This window comes from Bos indicus, chromosome 19 (genome assembly GCF_029378745.1).
Source record: "Bos indicus isolate NIAB-ARS_2022 breed Sahiwal x Tharparkar chromosome 19, NIAB-ARS_B.indTharparkar_mat_pri_1.0, whole genome shotgun sequence".
Lineage (NCBI taxonomy): Eukaryota > Metazoa > Chordata > Mammalia > Artiodactyla > Bovidae > Bos > Bos indicus.
Window position 1 is genome coordinate 22,095,305 of NC_091778.1, and position 16,505 is coordinate 22,111,809.

At 62.5% G+C, this 16,505-nt stretch overlaps 1 protein-coding gene across 3 annotated transcripts; it reads right to left on the reverse strand.

The window, feature by feature from the left end:
* Window positions 1–331: 331 nt before the first annotated feature.
* Window positions 332–16,018, reverse strand: GIT1 (GIT ArfGAP 1). 3 transcript variants are annotated; one of them, XM_070772788.1, is made up of 21 exons: window positions 15,788–16,018; window positions 9,471–9,604; window positions 8,940–9,052; window positions 8,714–8,819; window positions 7,993–8,210; window positions 7,813–7,907; window positions 7,434–7,476; window positions 5,550–5,576; window positions 5,312–5,360; window positions 4,864–4,936; window positions 4,225–4,322; window positions 3,742–3,853; window positions 3,507–3,640; window positions 3,258–3,410; window positions 2,930–3,160; window positions 2,785–2,838; window positions 2,515–2,601; window positions 2,321–2,394; window positions 2,034–2,216; window positions 1,852–1,915; window positions 332–1,692 (listed from the first exon to the last, which is right to left on the reverse strand). In XM_070772788.1, the coding sequence occupies exons 1-21, from the start codon at window positions 15,837–15,839 to the stop codon at window positions 1,480–1,482; spliced, it is 2,313 nt and encodes a 770-aa protein (XP_070628889.1). In that variant the 5' UTR covers window positions 15,840–16,018; the 3' UTR covers window positions 332–1,479. The 3 variants fall into 3 exon arrangements, with proteins under 3 accessions (XP_070628889.1, XP_070628888.1, XP_070628887.1); XM_070772787.1 differs by having other exon boundaries at window positions 2,515–2,532; window positions 15,788–15,951; XM_070772786.1 differs by lacking the exon at window positions 5,550–5,576 and having other exon boundaries at window positions 15,788–15,948.
* Window positions 16,019–16,505: the final 487 nt, after the last annotated feature.

Sequence of the window (16,505 nt, forward strand, 5' to 3'; positions counted from 1 at the left end):
TGAGGTAGGGAGGGGGTTATAGCATCAAGTCAGGCACCCTCTGCTTGCTGCCTCTTGCCAACCTGGCCTCAGATCCTGGGTTTAGTAACGTGGTAGACCCTTCCACCAACATGGGCGGCCAGGTGGCAGGACGCTGGTGGTAGTTACTGAAACGTTATTTGCAGGACCCCGCTAACAGAAGACAAGGGGCTTCCCTCCCCTTCAGTATGGGGGCTGCAGCAGTCACCGTTTTCACTGGCTTCATACTTTTGCCAAGTTGGTCTTTCTCCATTTCATGTCTGCACCTCCCTGATCCCTCCTCCCACAGTTCCCAAAGCATCAGAAAAGGGCACATGGTCACTTATTTATTTTTGATACAAATGTACATGACACACGTCTTGACAGTCAGCCCACCCACCACCACACAGGTAGAGCCTGGCCCCTGGGACAGAAGTGGGGCAGGGAGAGGAGCTGGTAGGAGCTGCCATCTGCCTCCCCAGGCTGCAGGGACCCAGACACCGCAGGCGCTGGCCTCTCGGAGGTCACAGGGAGGGGCTCTCAGCTTCGTCGGGGACCCCGGGGAGCCAGCCCCAGGCTCGGGTGCTCAGTTCTCAGCCCCAGCCGGCACTTTCCCCCTCCATAAGGGAGGGGAAGAGAGATGGAGCAAAGTGGTTTTCCTTTAAGTTCATAGAGGGTATGAGTGGGGGGAGCAATGAGGGGAGGCAGAGGGCAGGACCCAGCTGGTTCCCTCCGGCAGCCCCTGGCCCCAGGATGGGGGGGGGTCAACGCCCAACCCTGGTCCCCTCACCCCTCACGAAACCCCAGATGGGCCAGGCCTCTGGAACGGCACTGCCGCCCCGCACACTCACACGCAGGCACACTCAGTTACCACAATGTTAAAATTAAGGAGTGGAAGAGAGGAGAGGAAAAAAAAAAAGATTAGACTTTTCCAGTGTTTGCTGCTGGGGACCCCGGGAACACAGGTTGGGGCCTGTGCCCTAGCTGGGGCCGTTTGGCATTGGAGGAGAGAGCAGCAGGGGGCTGGTGGCTACAGGGTGGGGACATCCACAGGTATTATGTACAAGGGGGGATGCCCCCCCCGCTCAGCCCCCAGGAGGGCTGGACTGGCTCATGGGGGTGGGGTGCATCAGGGGAGCTGCCCCACTTGGAGTGTCCCCACCCAACCCTTGGCTGAGGGTGCCCCCGAGGGCATGGGGTTGGGAGTGCCGCCTTGCAGGCCCCTGCACGCTAGAGGGGTAGGGGGGCTATGTACAGGGAGGGGTGCATGGAATGTGGGGGCAGAAGCTCCTGCCACCTCACCTCCCCATCCTTGGGGGCTCAAGGGGGACGGGCACCAGGGCACCTGGCTGCCGGGAACAGTGGCAGCGCTAAGGGCACTTGGGCCGGCGGCTCGGTGGGGGTGGGGATGAGTGTCTGGAGTGGCCCAGCTCCCACGGCCAGTGAGGTCCCAGGGTGCGGGTGAGGGTTTGGGGACAGTGGTCACTGCTTCTTCTCGCGGGTGGTGATGGTGACCAGCTGCTTGGCGGCCTTGGCGATGTCGTAGGCGCACTGGATCACCTGCTGAGTCAGCAGCTGGAAGTCCACGGGAGCGCCAGGCTCTGGGGGCACCGTCTTCCGGCACTCGCTCTGCAGCCGGTAGGCGCTGGCGTTGAGCAGCCGCAGCGAGCTTCGCACAGGCTCCAGGGCGGGCCTCTGTGGAGGAGTCGGGCCTTGGACGTCAAACCAACCACGAGCCATGATGGGACCCCGAGGGTCCAGGGATCCAACCAGGCCAGTGCCGTCAGACTCTCCACACCCGCCCCACCCTGAGGCACCCCCGCCCCCTCCAGGTCCCCTCTCTGGCCCCTGTACCTTCGGGAAGAGAGAGGCCATCTCAGTCACAGCCAAATGGATCTTCTCTGAGCAGGGCACGAAGCTGGGCAGTGGGGGGGAGGGCAAGTGAGGGAAGGGTCCCAGGACAGCACAGCACTGGTCCCTCCCTTGTCTTCTGCAACACCCCAGAGGCCCGCGTGAGCCTCTGCCCACCTCTATACCTGTCATGCTTGAATTCCTGGGCCGCCCGCAGTAACTCCTGAATGTTCTTGGTGACCTGCTCCGTCTTCAGGATGACATCCTCCGTGCTGGGAAGCCCAGGGTCGAGGTCGCCATCCAGGCTTTCCAGCTCCGGGTGGAAGTCCTCTTCCTTGCCCAGCTCCAGAAACCTCTTCCCTTCCAGGCTGGGGTTAGAGAGGGAGGAGGATTCCAGCCGTGAGTGAGGGCCCTTGCAGACACCCTCACGGACGCTCAGGGGCCACCATCCCCTTTCCCCACGGAGCCTCACCCCAGCAGCGGGTCCCCACTTTGTGTGTTCTCATAGTCACTGTCTGCGCCGCTGCCGTGGCGGGAGAGCTTGCTCTGGAGGGCACAGGGCCGGGGTTGGCAGGTCAGGGGTGTGTTTGCAGACCCCCGTCACCTCACCAGCACACCTCTCTCTTTCAGCCCGTCCCTCCCTTGGGCCCTGGGGATGCTCGTTACCGTGTGGCGGCTTCCTTCCTGGGAGCACGACAGCAGTGGGGAGGAGGGAGTGAAGGGCACAGCTGAGGCCGACACCCCCTTCCGGATCTGAAACCCAGGCAGGGCTGGAGTCAGTCTCCTCCTCCCCACCCCCCTGCCTTTCGGCTTCCCTTCAGCGAGGCTGGGACCGTGTGTGTCCGGTCACCCTGTGCCCAGTGTCCCGCACAGAGCCTGGCATCCGCTGGGGCCACCTATTTGTGGGAATGGACCCACTTCCCAGGCCCTGCTTACCCGGTAAAGGCCAGCAGGGACGTGCACTGAATAGATGGCGTCGTCCTCCAGCTCCTGGGGGTGGCACAGGGGGGTCACAGGGGGCCTTGTGCTGGTCCCAACCCTGTCCCCACCCCACCCCCCCTGGGGCCCGCAGGCGGCTCACGGTGCTGTGGAAAGGCTGGAGCCGGGTGGTGAGCTCGTCCCCGGGCGGGACCCCAAAGGGCTTCAGGGCAGAGCCTGGTTCATACATGGAAAAGGCCTGGCGGTCCCTGCGGTGGGTGCTCCCGCCAGGCCCCACGGGTGCGTGCTCAGCTCGCTCGCTGGGGAGGGGGGGTGTGGGCATCGGCCCTGGTGGCTGCCGGATCTGCAGGTTCTCGGCCTGCAGCTTGTGGATCTGAGAGTGAGAGGGGTGTCAGAAACCCCGGGCAGCACCGCCGCCTCCCGGAGCGTGCCTCTTCCCCACCCAGCGGGCCCGGGAGCCCCCTCCTCACCTCCCTCTGCAGCCTCCGGAGCTCATCACTCAGGCTGCTATTGACCTTCATGAGCTGCTGCACCTTGGCCTCGGAAGCAGCCAGGGCCTTTTTCAGCTCCAGGTACTCTTGCAGCGTCACAGCCCCGTCTGACAGGTCTGAGGAGTCCATGCTCTGCAGAGGGAGATGGGCCAGTCAGCCCCCTCGTTGCCGCTAGGGCCCCAGGATATGAGGAGTGTGGGGGGGGGGGTGTCGGGGTGGCTCTCGGACCCGAGCTCTGTTGTTCCGCGTGGCACCAGCACTGCGCAGGGGCTCCTGGTCTGTGTCCTCGTCCGAGGCCACGCTGTCGTAGTCGTGCTGGTCGTCCAGGTCACTCTGGCCCCGCGTGGACAGCTCGAGGTTGTCTGAGGGCACAGGCTTGTCACTCAGGGCCCCGGGCCGCAGCCTGTGCACCGCGCCACCCGGGAGGGAGCGCACCCTGGAGCGGCGCCCGTGCCCTTCCCACCTGTGGGGCTGCCCAGGCTCTTGCCCTGCTGTCTCCTCTTGGCCTCGCTGAGGATGTCGATGATCAAGGTGGCAAACTCCCGGGCGTTAAAGCGGGCCAGCTTCTGTCGCCCCTGGGAGGGAGGCAGGGCCGGGCTGGTGTGAGGAGGCCCATGTGGCTGATGCGAGACGTTGGGGACAAAGCAGCCAGGCCATCCAAGGAGCCCAGCCCAGGGTGATACAAACGTGGAGGGCCTGGGGGGAGCTCTCAGAGGCTGGGCAGTGCCCAGGGGCTGCTCACCGAGGGCTCAAAAGAACTGCCTCCTCCCCATTCCCACATCCCGGAGCCAGAGGCCAGGGCGAGCCAGAGGCGAGGGCAAGGCCTCGGCCAGGAGTGGGGACGAGCAGCAAACAATGGCCTGCCTGCCGGAAGGGAAGGGCAGGGCCCTGCAGTGGTGACCCAGCAAGGGAAGAGATGGCCCCAGGCCCCATCCAGCCAGCTCACCTGATTCCGTGTGGCTGAGTACTCGGGGTTCACTGGCAGGAAGGGCACGGCGCTGCGCTCGGTCACCAGGGTGCTGTGGTTCTGGGTCGCCAGCCACACTGTGGGGGAGGGGCAGGGGCGGACTGTCCACGGGGGCTGGGCCCGCGGGACAGGCCGGGGCAGGAGGGCCAGAGCACCGCCTTCTGAGCTCCTTCCCAGGCCCGAAGGGCCCCCAACACTGGTACTCAGAACACAAGTAGTTTGGGCCAGGGAAAGGCAGGGCGAGGCCAGCTGGGGACTGACAACAGAAGAGACTCCCTCCCGCCTCTGGGCTGGAATCTGCTATAGCCAGGAAGGAGGGATGGAGGGGCGGAGCAGGGCTCGGGAGAGAGCCAGAAAGGGCGGCCGCTGGGCGGAGAGGAGCCCCAGTCCAAGGGGCTGGGGAGAGGAGCAGGCTGGCTGCCTCCAGCTTGGCAGCTCTGCCCACTGGCTGGGGCCGCTGGGCTCCCAGCTGGCGGGGCTCACGGGCAGGCCTGCCAAGCAGACCAAGCCAGGCACCTCTTCCTAGTCCTGGCGAAAGAGCCACCCAGGTACCAGCCCTCCCTGACTGGCAGGGCCTCCATCCCCTCTGCCGAAGACTTCCATGCCCTCCTGGCTCACCAGCGTCATTTTCCCTTCGATCCACCTCGTCATACACGTCCATGGCTAGTTCCTCAAAAAGCCGGTTGCTGAGCTGGAGGCAGAGAAGGGGACCCGGGCCCTGTCAGTTCAGCCAGCCCCAGTGCCCACCGAGCCAGTGCCCCAGGGCCTTGTACGATGTGGCAACGACTTGTGTTCCCCAGCTCTCCCCCCGTCTCAACTGGAAACCAGGGTGGACAGGGGTCTGTCTGCCCAGCTCTGAGGTGGGAGAAAGAGGGAGACCAGGGCAGACAGTTAGTGCCCCTGAGGGTAGAGACTCAGGAAGTCCCCTGGGAGCCATAGGAGGGCAGAGTCAGAGTCACAGACGAACAGTGGGAGGTGGGAGACAGGAGACTGGGGAGACTAGAGGGTGGGGCAGTCACAGGAACAGAGGGTCAGGGATGGGGGCTCCCTGTCTGAGCAGACTCACCGCCTGCAGCTTCTTCTTGGCAGCTTTGGCCAACTCGGACAGGTCCAGGCTGTAGACGAAGGAGGGAGATGGGCACAGGGAGGAGGGGAGAGGCCAGATATGAGAGGCAGCCAGGCCCCTGCCAGTGACCTCCCAAACATGCAGGGACCCCAGGGAGATGACACCCCAGGTGCTGCACATCAAGTGCCTCTCTGCCCCGCCCCTCCTCCAGGGCCTGCCCCCGAGCAGGCACGTATACCTCTGAGACATGCACTTTTGCCGAGATCTAAGTCCAGAGGAGGCAGCAGAGGAAAGAACAGGACAAGGTGGCAATTACCCAGGAGCAAGGCACACAAACTCCCGCGCCAAACTCAGACCCAACTTCGTGCGCATGCCAGACCTGAGTGTACCAAACCCAGCTCGTCTTCCCCCAGCCCACTCCTCAGTGGTTGGCGTGACCCAGTCGCCCTGCACAAATGTCAGCTCCTAGGAGTGCCCTGCAGCCTCCTGCATCCTCAGGCCATGGCCAAGCCTTCCCAGGTGCTGCCATTTCATCCTCCTGCCTGGTCTTTGGCAGCATTTTTCACCCATCTTCCTGCGTCCAGTCCTGCCCCTGCAATCCTCTATTCAGCCACAAGCCAGGGCATTGTGGATACATCCGGCTGCGCCATTCTGGCCTTAGAAACTTTTTCAATAATAGGGTATGTATGGCACACTTCAACAAAAAGCTCACTTTAAAAATATGCTAAGGAATTCCCTGGTGATCTAGTGGTTAGCATTTAGCACTTTCACTGCTGGGTCCTAGGTTCTGTCCCTGGCTGGGGAATCAAAATCCTATAAGCCGTGTGGCGTGGCAAAAAAAAAAAACAAACCCAAAAGCCTTAATGCTTTGCATGTACTATCTTATTTAATGTTAACAGCCCAGAAAGATAACTAAGGCTCAGAGAGGTTAAGGAGCCTGTCTGCACTTACACAGCCAGCCAGTGGCAGAGCAGACTCCACACCTCCATGTCAGAGCCCCTCTGCTCCCTCGACAGTCCCAACTCACGTCGGGGCTCAGCACCAGCCACTCTCTCCCCCCCACCTCTCGTCCAGTCCTGCTCCAGGGATTCCCTGCCTCTCCCATGCTCCAGCCTCATGGTCTGCCTGCAGCTCCTCGCACAGCACTCTCACGTCTGTGCCTCTGCCTCTCTGGCCGCACTCCCCACACAGGGCTGCAGTTGACTAGGGCCCTGGCCACCCTGTTGGGATGGTGATACCCCTAAGCACCCGGATCACGCTTGAGGTACCTCTGTGTTCCAGGGCCAACAACAGCTGGCCCCGCAAAGGTGCTCAGCTAGCATCTCATCGAGAACCCGCCTATGTGTGTTTACAACACACGAACACACACAAGCAGACACACACACCAGGCAGAGTCAGACCAGAGAAACAGGGGGAGTCTTGGGGGTCTCAGAACAGAGAAGATCGGGGGCTCGAGGGACCTGAGGGATCCAGGCCTGACTAGGGCTGTCTGCCCACGTGGGCTTCGGAGCAGGAGGGAGCCTCTCCAGATCCTGGCCAGCAAGCACAGCTCGGCCACAATGGGCAGCCACCAGGTGGCGCCAGCGCCCATCCTGCGCACGCGTCCCCCACTGCCTGGGCTCCTGGGGCCTCTCACACAAGGGGTGGACAACACCTCTCCTGGCCTTGTGCCCCCAGCCCCTGCCGGATTTCTGAGCACACCACAGAAGCCTGGCAGAACCCCAAAGTTAGTCAAATTCCTGGGGTCCACCACGTTTTCACTGAAGAGCAAAAATCTGTTTAAAGATTTGACAGTTGGGGTCAGTGCCCCTAACAGAACCCAGAGTTCCTGGTCTGGGGGTTGGGGGGCTGTTTCTTGCACTCAAGCCCTATGTGCTTGACAGCCATGGGGGTCAGGCTGTTGGCCACAGGCTGAGTGGACATTTCTTACCTGCCTTGGGGCCCAGCATTAGGGAGTGAAGACCAGACTGTGATAGGCTTGTGCTTCCAACCCCTGAAGGGGGGTGGGGGCAGGGGTGCAAGGTCCCTAAAGCCTGAAGAGTTGGGGGGTGCGGGTTCTGAGGGTTGGGCATCCTCATGGCACCCAGCAGCCTCTGGGAAGGGGCATCAGGTGGGCACTCACCTGTCTGCCATCTGTGGGATGATGTAATGCCCATTCTTGTGATCTGAATAAAAATAAAAATGCTAAGTCACTGGTGCTGGGTGGCCTCAGCAGCTAGAAGCCCACCCCATTGCCATGAGCAGGACTTGGCACCCAGAAGGGACAGGGGAAGGGAGGAGGGCAGGCTACCCCCAAGGGCCCTGGGAACTGGCTGCAGTTATGCCCACCCCCACTCCCTACCCCAACATGCTGCAGCCCAGAGCCTGCAGCGATTTCACAGGAGCCAGTTGCCTAGCAACACTGTTCCCCAGCGGGCTCTTGTCACCATGGCACCTGCTGCTGGGGTGTGTCTGGGTCCCACCTGCCTGGCCCTGCCAGGCCCGCCCCACACTCTGCTCACCCGGCTTGCGCCCACAGAGATAGAAGGCCAACCGGTCAGTGAGCTCGTACTGGCACTCGACTAGCCGTTCCGCCAGCTCATGGTGCCCCGCCTGCCTGTGGGGAGGTCACACGGCTCAGCCCTTCAGCAGCAGTCCATTGCCCACACCCAGCCAAGCCTCACCCTTTGGCTGGCCCTTACCTGGCATAATCAATGGGTGTACGGCCGTTAACATCTGGGGAGCCAGGGTCAGCCCCATACACCACAAGCAGCTCGGCCTGCAGCGTCTGACCTGCCTTGGCAGCCACATGCAGAGGTGTGGTGCCCTTTTCGGGGTGGAAGAAGTTGGCCTGGGCGCCCAGGGATAGCAGGCGCAGACATGTCTCCAGGTTGCCCGTTCGCACGCTTGAGTGCAGTTGCTGCAAGGAGCACAGTGTGCAGTAAATGGGTGTGTGCCCCCACCTCCCCGCCACAGCACCTGGTCCAGGCCCCCGGGACTCTGGCCAGCTCCCAGGACCTGGCTGCAGGCAGGTTGTCAGGGAGGACTGAGGGCTGCACTTCATGCCCAGGAATCACAGCTGCAGTCAGTCACCACTGACCGACCGCGAGCATGCAGTACGCTCGGCTTAGAACAGACACTGTCCACGAGGTAGATACTCTTTCTTTTCCATTTTACAGATGAGAAAATGGAGGCTCTGCCCAACGTTTTCTGGCTCTTGGGTGGCGGCTGGATGATTTTAGCCTTGCCGTGTGCACTTGGAGCAGAGGGGCCTTGATCGCACGTGGCCTGAGCGTGCAATCCTGTCCTTCCACTGTGCCCACTGTTCTCGCCTGACCTGGCTGCCTTGGGGACCTAGGGCTCAGTGGGGATGGCATCATGGGTGAGGATGGGTCCGGTCCCCTTCCAAGGTGCCCCACAAACCTTGCTGAGGTCTTTGGCGGTGACTCCGTCATCGTCCCGGCAGGGCAGCTTGTGCACAAAAGCCAGCATCTGGTACTTGGCCCTGATGAACTCGGACTTGATGGGGCTGCACGGGGCACGCAGGAGGAAACGGGGAGCAGAGTGGGAGAGGTCAGGCACCCGGCCACCTCCCAGGCTTGTGTCCTGACCACACGGCCGCAGCCCCCACCCCTCACGCCCAACTCACTGGACTTTGTCTTGGGGGTTGGCTTTACGCCGGCCGCTCTGCACCTGCGCGGGGTCCAGCAGGGAGTGCTCCCAGATGGAGTTGGCCCCGTTGCTGGCAAGCGTGTGCACCATCTGTGGGCAGGAGGCACCAGAGTGAGCATGCCCACTGTGTACCAGCAGACACCTCCGAGTCCCGGACTGGACGCGGCACCAACAGGCCTACTGTGTGCCTGGCACTGTCACACCCCCAACCCAGTCTGGCCATCCAAGGATGTGGGTCCAGTTGAGCACTTCAGGGGTCGTGGTGGGTATGCTGAGGCTCTCAGCGGTTAAGCTCCATACTGCACGTTCAGGAGTGGCAGAGTTAGGGTGAACACCCAGGTCTGTGTGGCTCCAGTCCTGGTGGCCTTGTCTCTGTGCCCAGGCGGCAAGGGGCAGGACTAGGCTCTGCTGTGGGTGGGGGGCCCCAGGCAGCTGTGTGTGTGGGCACGGGGGAAGTGTGCCTGCGCTCAGCATGCCCTATGGTAAAGACAGGAAGCACCCCGGGTACCTGCAGCAGGGTGGGGGGCCAGGCGCTGTGGCGGAGGTGCTTGACAATGGAGATGTGGCGGCCCAGACTCCGGTGCACGCTGCAGCACTCGTCACACACCAGCACACCCCTGCTGATGGAGGCCCAGCCGGGGTCTGCGGGGTGAGCAGGGACAAGGGTCAGCCACAGCCAGACACGGCTGAGCCTCCCGAGCATGGCCCTGGACCTGCACTGTGCTTAGCTCTCCACGCACAATTTGCACACTCAGTCCCCTAAGGATTGGGGAGCTGGGCCACTGAGGAGGGCGCTGAGCTCTGAAGGAGGGCGGGAGGGACTCCCCGAAGGCTTGCTCCAGCGGCCACTTACGGAGCCAAGCCCTCTCCTACACGTCTCTGCCCCCTGGGGAGGTGTGGTCCCCAGGGCCTCCTCAGTGGGCACAGCTTCCTGTGCTGCAACCACTGGTGCCAGGACCACAGTCCTTCTCCAGGGAACAAGACTGCTGCCCTAGCCCTGCCCCTGGGAGGCAAGAGTCCCCAACGACTGCATGCCACACCCCCAGAGACACTCCTGTGTCCGGACCGGTGCCACAACTCTCCGCACCCAGGCTTCTTTTGGAGTCACTGGCCCACCTGTCTGACCCATCACACCCTCCAGGGGTGCCCGCGTCTGCCCTCACCTGGGCAGTAAGAGGCCTTTTCATGGCAGCCTCCCACAACCATCACTGATGGGTGAGCTGGAGCCCCACTTAAGGGGGATGGAGGGGGCAAAGGAACTAAAACTGCCCGAGCACCCACTGGGGACCAGTTGGATTTGCCATCAGTATGGCGCCTCTAACAACTGTCAGGCAAGGCGGGAAATACTAACCCGCTTCACTGACAAGGAACCCGTGTCTCGGAGATGTTAGGGTGCTTAGTCAAGGCCACCCAGCTCATGAGGGGGATTGCTGGGATGTGAACCCAGGTATTTAGATGTCCACACCAGCTGCTCTTGCAGCCCCGAAGTGGGTGACCCCAAGTGGGCAAGAGCCCTGGGAGTCACTCTCTACTCTTTGAGAAGTGAGCTTTGCAAGCAAGCAGAGGGACCAGAGAAGGGTGGGAGCTCCTGGGGTCCTTCTCAAGGGCAGCAGAGATGCCTCCCACCCCAGGCCCCTTGCGGGAGGGGGAGGAGACAGCTGCATACAGCTCAGGCTGCAGAAAGGTCATGGGGAGAAAGCAGCCATTGTGTGTGGCCGGAGAGTGGGGGCAGGGAGCCACTCTCCCAGGACTCTCCGCTCTGCCCAGCCCCCTGCCCGTCTCAGAAGCCCCATCCTGGGGGGTTGGGTGGGGGGCTGGCTCTCTGCCTTGCCCCTAGTGCTCAAATTGTCCACAGTGGTCCCCACTGGGGGAGGGGACAGGCTAGGGGTGATGAGAGCCTCTCTAAGCAGAAGGCAGTTCTCAGGCCCCTCCCTGCGAGGACGTCCATCAGCACTCCCCAGGGCTGTGAGGAAACTGAGTCAGCGCAGCCTGAGCTGCGATGGTGTCTTCTCTGCAGCACAGAAACAGGAAGAGGAAGGAGCAGCCCCGCTCTCTGGGTCTGGGTTTTAGGGATCTGCCCCCAAAACAGGGCAGAGGGGTGCAGCAGGTGCCCCCACCCAGCTTCATCGGAGGCTGACTCTGGGGGCCACCATCTCTGCCAAGAGGGGGAGCCCTAGAGCAAACAGGAGCGCTGGCTTGACCCAACCGGTCTGGCCTTCAGGCAAGGAAAGCTCCCTCCCCCGCTCCAAACCCCACTGGGTCAGGGGTCTGCCTGCTAGCCACCTCCGGCCAGCCCAGGCAGGAAGCTGGAAATGACGCAGCCCAAATTCCTCTTGTTGAAATGGTGGGGTTTCCTGTCAGCAGGGAGCCGCCCAGGCCAGGATCATAAATGGGCCGCTCTAAGGCCTCCACCCCAAGACCATGGTCCTCCCGGAGGAGCCAGGCCTGGACGGGCTGGCCAGCCATCCAGCACCAGAGCTGACACGGTAACCCTTAAAGGCGGCAGGGACCAGGATCTGGGCAAAGGGGTCCAGCTCTCCACTCTCCCAGCCTGGCGGAGGGTCTTCCCTCCTACAGTGACCTGAACCAGGTGGGCAGGGGAATCCTGCCCTGGTCTGGGGCACAACGGTGCCAGCTCGGTTCTGGGTGACATAAATGGGTCACTCTGCTCCCTACTTCCTCTGCCCAAGGGGTCTGGGCCTCCCACAGCAGGTGCCCCCATGCCCCACCTAGGCCAGTTCCGAAGCTGAAAGGCCAGGAAGGGGTTCTGAAAGTCAAATGGCTACTGCAATTTGAGATTAAGGGACCCGTGCCCTCTAAAAGGCTTCCAGGACCAAACTCGGGGCAGAAAGGACAGGGAACGTGAGGGTTAGGGGGTGCGGCCACCTCCTCAACATCTGCCAAGTTTCCCCGCCCAGTTGGCAGTGGCGGGTGGGGCTGGGGCGCAGGGGTCCCGTGTGTGCGCCAAGTGGCGTAAGTCCTGGAATAATGCGAACCAGCACCAAGCCCATGGACGCCTCTCCTAAGGGGAATTCATGCTGCTGCTGCTACTGCTGCTAAGTCGCTTCAGTCGTGTCCGACTCTGTGCAACCCCATAGATGGCAGCCCACCAGGCTCCCCCGTCCCTGGGATTCTCCAGGCAAGAACACTGGAGTGGGTTGCCATTTCCTCCTCCAATGCATGAAAGTGAAAAGTCAAAGTGAATTCGCTCAGTTGTGTCCGACTCCTAGCACCCCATGGACTGCAGCCTACCAGGCTCCTCCATCCATAGGATTTTCCAGGCAAGAGTACTGGAGTCGGGTGCCATTGCCTTCTCCAGGGGGAATTCATACCACTACCCAAAGCCATCAGTGGTCTCTGGGGCCAGTAGCTAGCCTTTCCTATCTAGGCACCTAGGCAAGAGGGAGAAGCCCATCATCTTGAAAGCAGGCAAGAGTAATCTACTCCATGGGGACAGAGGTCACAACGGCGGTTCCCTGTGGGGGTGGGGGGCGGGCCTTGACACAGAAAGCCCTGTAGAGTGTTGGGCGTGCTCTACTTCTGGATCGGAGTTGTGGCTACAGAGTTATGTATGTATACAGGTAAAGACTCATCAGGTTACAGAGGAGGATACAGGCACTTGGTTGTACAGAAGTTGTGAGTGTGTGCTAACTCGTATCTGACTCTCTGCAATCTCATGGACTGTAGGGCCCCCCCGCCGTACCCCCTCCAGCTCCTCAGTCCATGGGATGTTCCAGGCAAGAATACTGAAGTGGGTTGCCATTTCCTTTTCCAAGGGTACATAAGCTGCACCTCAGTGAAAGAAAAAAGCTCAGCATTCACCCCAGCCCACAATTTACATCATGAAGAGACAAATGAGATTGCAGGTTCCCAGATGTCTTTAGCTGGTGCCCAGCCTTGCTCACTCAAGATGCCTGTTAAGATGGGCATTGTGAGGGCTTCACGTCTGTGCCAGGGGCTGCCTGAGCCAGGGGGCTGCCCGGGGGCCCAGGGCGCAAGAGGCAGGCCCTTAGAGATGAGCTGGCTGTGCGGCAGGCGGAGTGGACGGGCGGGACAGGGGAGACACACATCCTCCAGGGTTCGTTCCCAAGGCAGGCGCAGTCACAGACGGTGCCTGGCGAGGCAGCACCAGCCGCCAGGGCCGGCAGCCGTGCCATGCTCACAACACACTCAGACTTGTCTCATGCACCCAGGCCTGGGAGGAGGATGGAGCTCTTTGGGGTCAGGCTCATCTTACCTTTTACCTCAAGACCCCGCAAATTAACCAATCACAAAGAGACCACGACCCCACTCCCAGGGCTGGGTCTGCAGGGCTCTGAATACGGTGAGAAGCCTACGACTTCAGGTAGGAACCACATACCAATGAGGGGGCTCCAAATTGCTAGTTTCCCTCCAGCTGGGCTAGAACCTGGGCTGTTCTAGGTCCCAGACTGAAAAATGCCCCAAGGAGAAGTCAGGGTCCTGAGAAGCCTCCAATCCCTTGGGGGAATGCCTGCTCTGTGCTAGAAACCATGCTGGGTGCTGGGGTGAACAAGACTTTATCAGCACCCTGCACGCTTCACATCCTCACCTCAGCACCTGCCTCCTCCTGACCTGCTTTCTGGATCGGGGCCGAGGTGGGGGCGGGGGGAGGGGGTTCCCAGGAGCACACAGGACTCTGTGGGATGAGGACCGGGGATAGGAGCCAGGCACCCCAACACATGAGAGACACACCACTCCTGCCCATGCCCACTGGGCATACAGAAGCTTCTAATCAAGTAGTCAAAGGCAATGGAGAAAGGACAACTGCCTTGCTAATGCTGCCCTATGTCCCCCTGCCCAGAATCAGGACCGCAGACTGGAGGTGGGACGGTCCTCAAAAACCATTTTTACTCCAACTTCTTGGCCTCAGAGTTGAGGAAACTGAGACTCAGCATGTTTTAGAAAAGTCTTGCCGTGAGTCACAGAGTAAGCTAGAAACAAAGGCAACACAAAAATCCAGGTTTCCACGATAAAGTGTCTGTTAGGCAACCCCCTCCCAGCCACACCTTCCCTCCCCACCAACGCTCCTTCCCTCCTCCGCGGGGGAGAGGGGCAGCCTGGCAGAGGGGTAGGCAGGCAGAAGGGCAGAACAGCCTCGGACCAACACACAGAAGGCAAGCTCTCCTCTTAGCCCTTAATCCCCCAGACCTGCCTGCAGTTGCGGGGGAGGAAATAGTAGTTTCTAACTAACCAGAGGTAAGGACACCCCACATCCCTGGACACACAGCTTCCTCAGGGCCCTCTAGACCATGACATGCCCTGAGAGAAGGCCTCAGGGTCACAGCCACCCAGACCACCATGCTCCTGCCAGGTTCCCACAGTGCCCAAACACTCAAGCTTGGAGCCATTGAAACCACCAGAGCATCTGTGGGTCTCAACCTGTTGGGGTCCTGTTGTTATTTACTCTCTCAAGACGTGTTCGATTCTTCTGCAACCCCATGGACTGTAGCCCGCCAAGGCTCCTCTCTCCATGAGATTTCCTAGGCAAGAGTACTGGAGTGGGTTGCCATTTCCTTCTCCAGGGGATCTTCCGGACCCTGGGATTGAACCTAGGTCTCTTGCATTGGCAGGTGGATACTTTACCACTGAGCCACCAGGGAAGCCCTGGGCCTGTCCAAAGGGTGGCAGGAAGTTATGGGCCACAAAACGGCACCCCACACTCTCCACTTAATTGTGCCCAGAGTCCTCCTGGAGTTCATGGACCGCCCCCCCCTTGAGCCTGCCCGGAGGTCTCCCAGGGAGATAGCTCCTTTTCTAAAGAGAGGATGGTCAAGGGCCAGGGCTTCGTTTCCCCAAGCCAGCTGCGGAGCCGATCACGGGCAGTGTCCCCCAGCATCAGAAGGGAGCAGCCTTTCCGGGTCATTTCTCCTCACTTCCTTGGCAGGTCAGGGGGGTTTCACATCAGCCTGGACCTGACTCGGTGGGAAGAAGGGAAACAGCACGGAAAATACAGCCGGGAGGCAGGCCACAAAGCCAGGTGGGTCCCGGGAATGTAGGCACCCCTCCGCATGCTTCCTACCCATTTCTGGTCAGGCTGGGCTAGGGGACAGGGAGAGAGGTCTGTGCCCAGGCTGGGGTATGGCCAAGCCCATCTTCCAAGCAGGCCTTACTAGAGCACAGGAAAAGCTGAGGCTCGTTGTCCCGTTACCAGGCCTGCGGACACCTCAGGGGACGATGCCCAAGCCTGTGGTGGCCCTGAACACCAGGCCCTGCGAGGAGCCTTGGGAGCCAGGGGCAGGGAGTCCTAGGAGAAGCCACCCCGCCGTCTGCTCCCGAGAAAACAGAATCCAGACAACCCCCCACCCCACCCCGGCCCATCTGCCCGCTTTCTGCCCCTTGCCCTCCGCCACCCTTACGGGCGCGCAGACCACGAGAGCAGCAGGTGCAAGACGCGGGGGTGGCCCTGAGATGACACAAAACCACACTCGCCCCCACCTCCGAAGCCCGGCCGGCCTCCGCCAGTACTCCTGGCCACCCTAGGCTGGCGCTTCCGTTTGGATCCAGAGATGGAAGGCGGGGGGAGCGGGGGAGGGTGGGGGGCGCCAGCTGAGGGGCGGGAGGCGGCGCCGGGAATGTCCTTCCTCGCTGGTCCACGGACGCGAGCAAACCGCGGTCCCCCGAGCGGCCCTCCCTCCAAGGACGCGGCTCCGCAGCGGCCCGGGCGGGGGCCGAGACCCGAGGCCGGAGGCCGCAGCCCCCAGCCCCGCCCCGCCCTCCGGCCCCGCACGGCGCGCCCGCCAGGCCCCGGCGCCCGCCCGGCGGCGCCTCGGTGCACGGTCCCGCCCCCAGCCCGGCCCCGCTTACCCGGGGCGCTGCAGTCCGCACACACCTCCGCTCGCGGCCCCTTCCGGGACATCCTCAGCGGCGACGCGGCCGCAGCCCTCTGGGCCAGCGTGGGGGGCGCGGGCGGCGGGCCCGGGCGGCGGCGGCCCCTGCTGCCCGGCCCGGCTCCGGCAAGGCCCCGGCTAGGCTCCGCGCGCCCGGCCAACCGTCCGCCCCCGGGGCTGGCCCGGAACCCGCCGTGCCCGCCCGCCCGCTCGCCCTCGGGCGCCCTCCGCCCCGCGCCGCCCCGCGCCGCCCCACCGCCGCTCGCTCTCTCCGCCCCCTGCGCGGCTCCGGGCCGCTCCTGCAGGAAGCGGCGCAGGCCCGGCCCACCGGGGGAGGGGCGGCCCGCACACCCGCCCCGCCGCCAGGCCCAGCCCGCCGCGCCTCCCGGAGAAAGGAAGCCGGGAGCGCGGGCGGGAGGGGGCGGGGGCGCTTAAAGGGGCCGCCGCCGCCGCCAGGCCCGAGCGCGCAGCGCCGCCTGCGGCCCGGGCCTCGGTGCGCCCCTGCCGCCGAGACGCTGCGAGTTCGCCTCACAGCCTCGTCCCCTTCATATTCGAGGCTGAGGGTGGCCTGAGGAGCTCGGGCCCAGGGACAGTGACCCCTGGGGATCAGAGAAGAGTGAGGAGCTGGAGGCCCCGGCCCCCCCTTATCCAGGGGCTGTGGTTCGAGGTACCCGCTTGTCTTTGGGTTGAATTGT

Excerpts from the sequence above, each read along its gene's own strand:
- GIT1 (XM_070772788.1), bottom strand. The coding sequence starts at position 15,839 with ATGTCCCGGAAGGGGCCGCGAGCGGAGGTGTGTGCGGACTGCAGCGCC. Across the intron at positions 4,323-4,863 it reads TCGAAGGGAAAATGACGCTG|TGTGGCTGGCGACCCAGAAC; the intron begins GTGAGCCAGGAG and ends CCTCCCCCACAG. Across the intron at positions 1,693-1,851 it reads TGGCCTCTCTCTTCCCGAAG|AGGCCCGCCCTGGAGCCTGT; the intron begins GTACAGGGGCCA and ends ACTCCTCCACAG.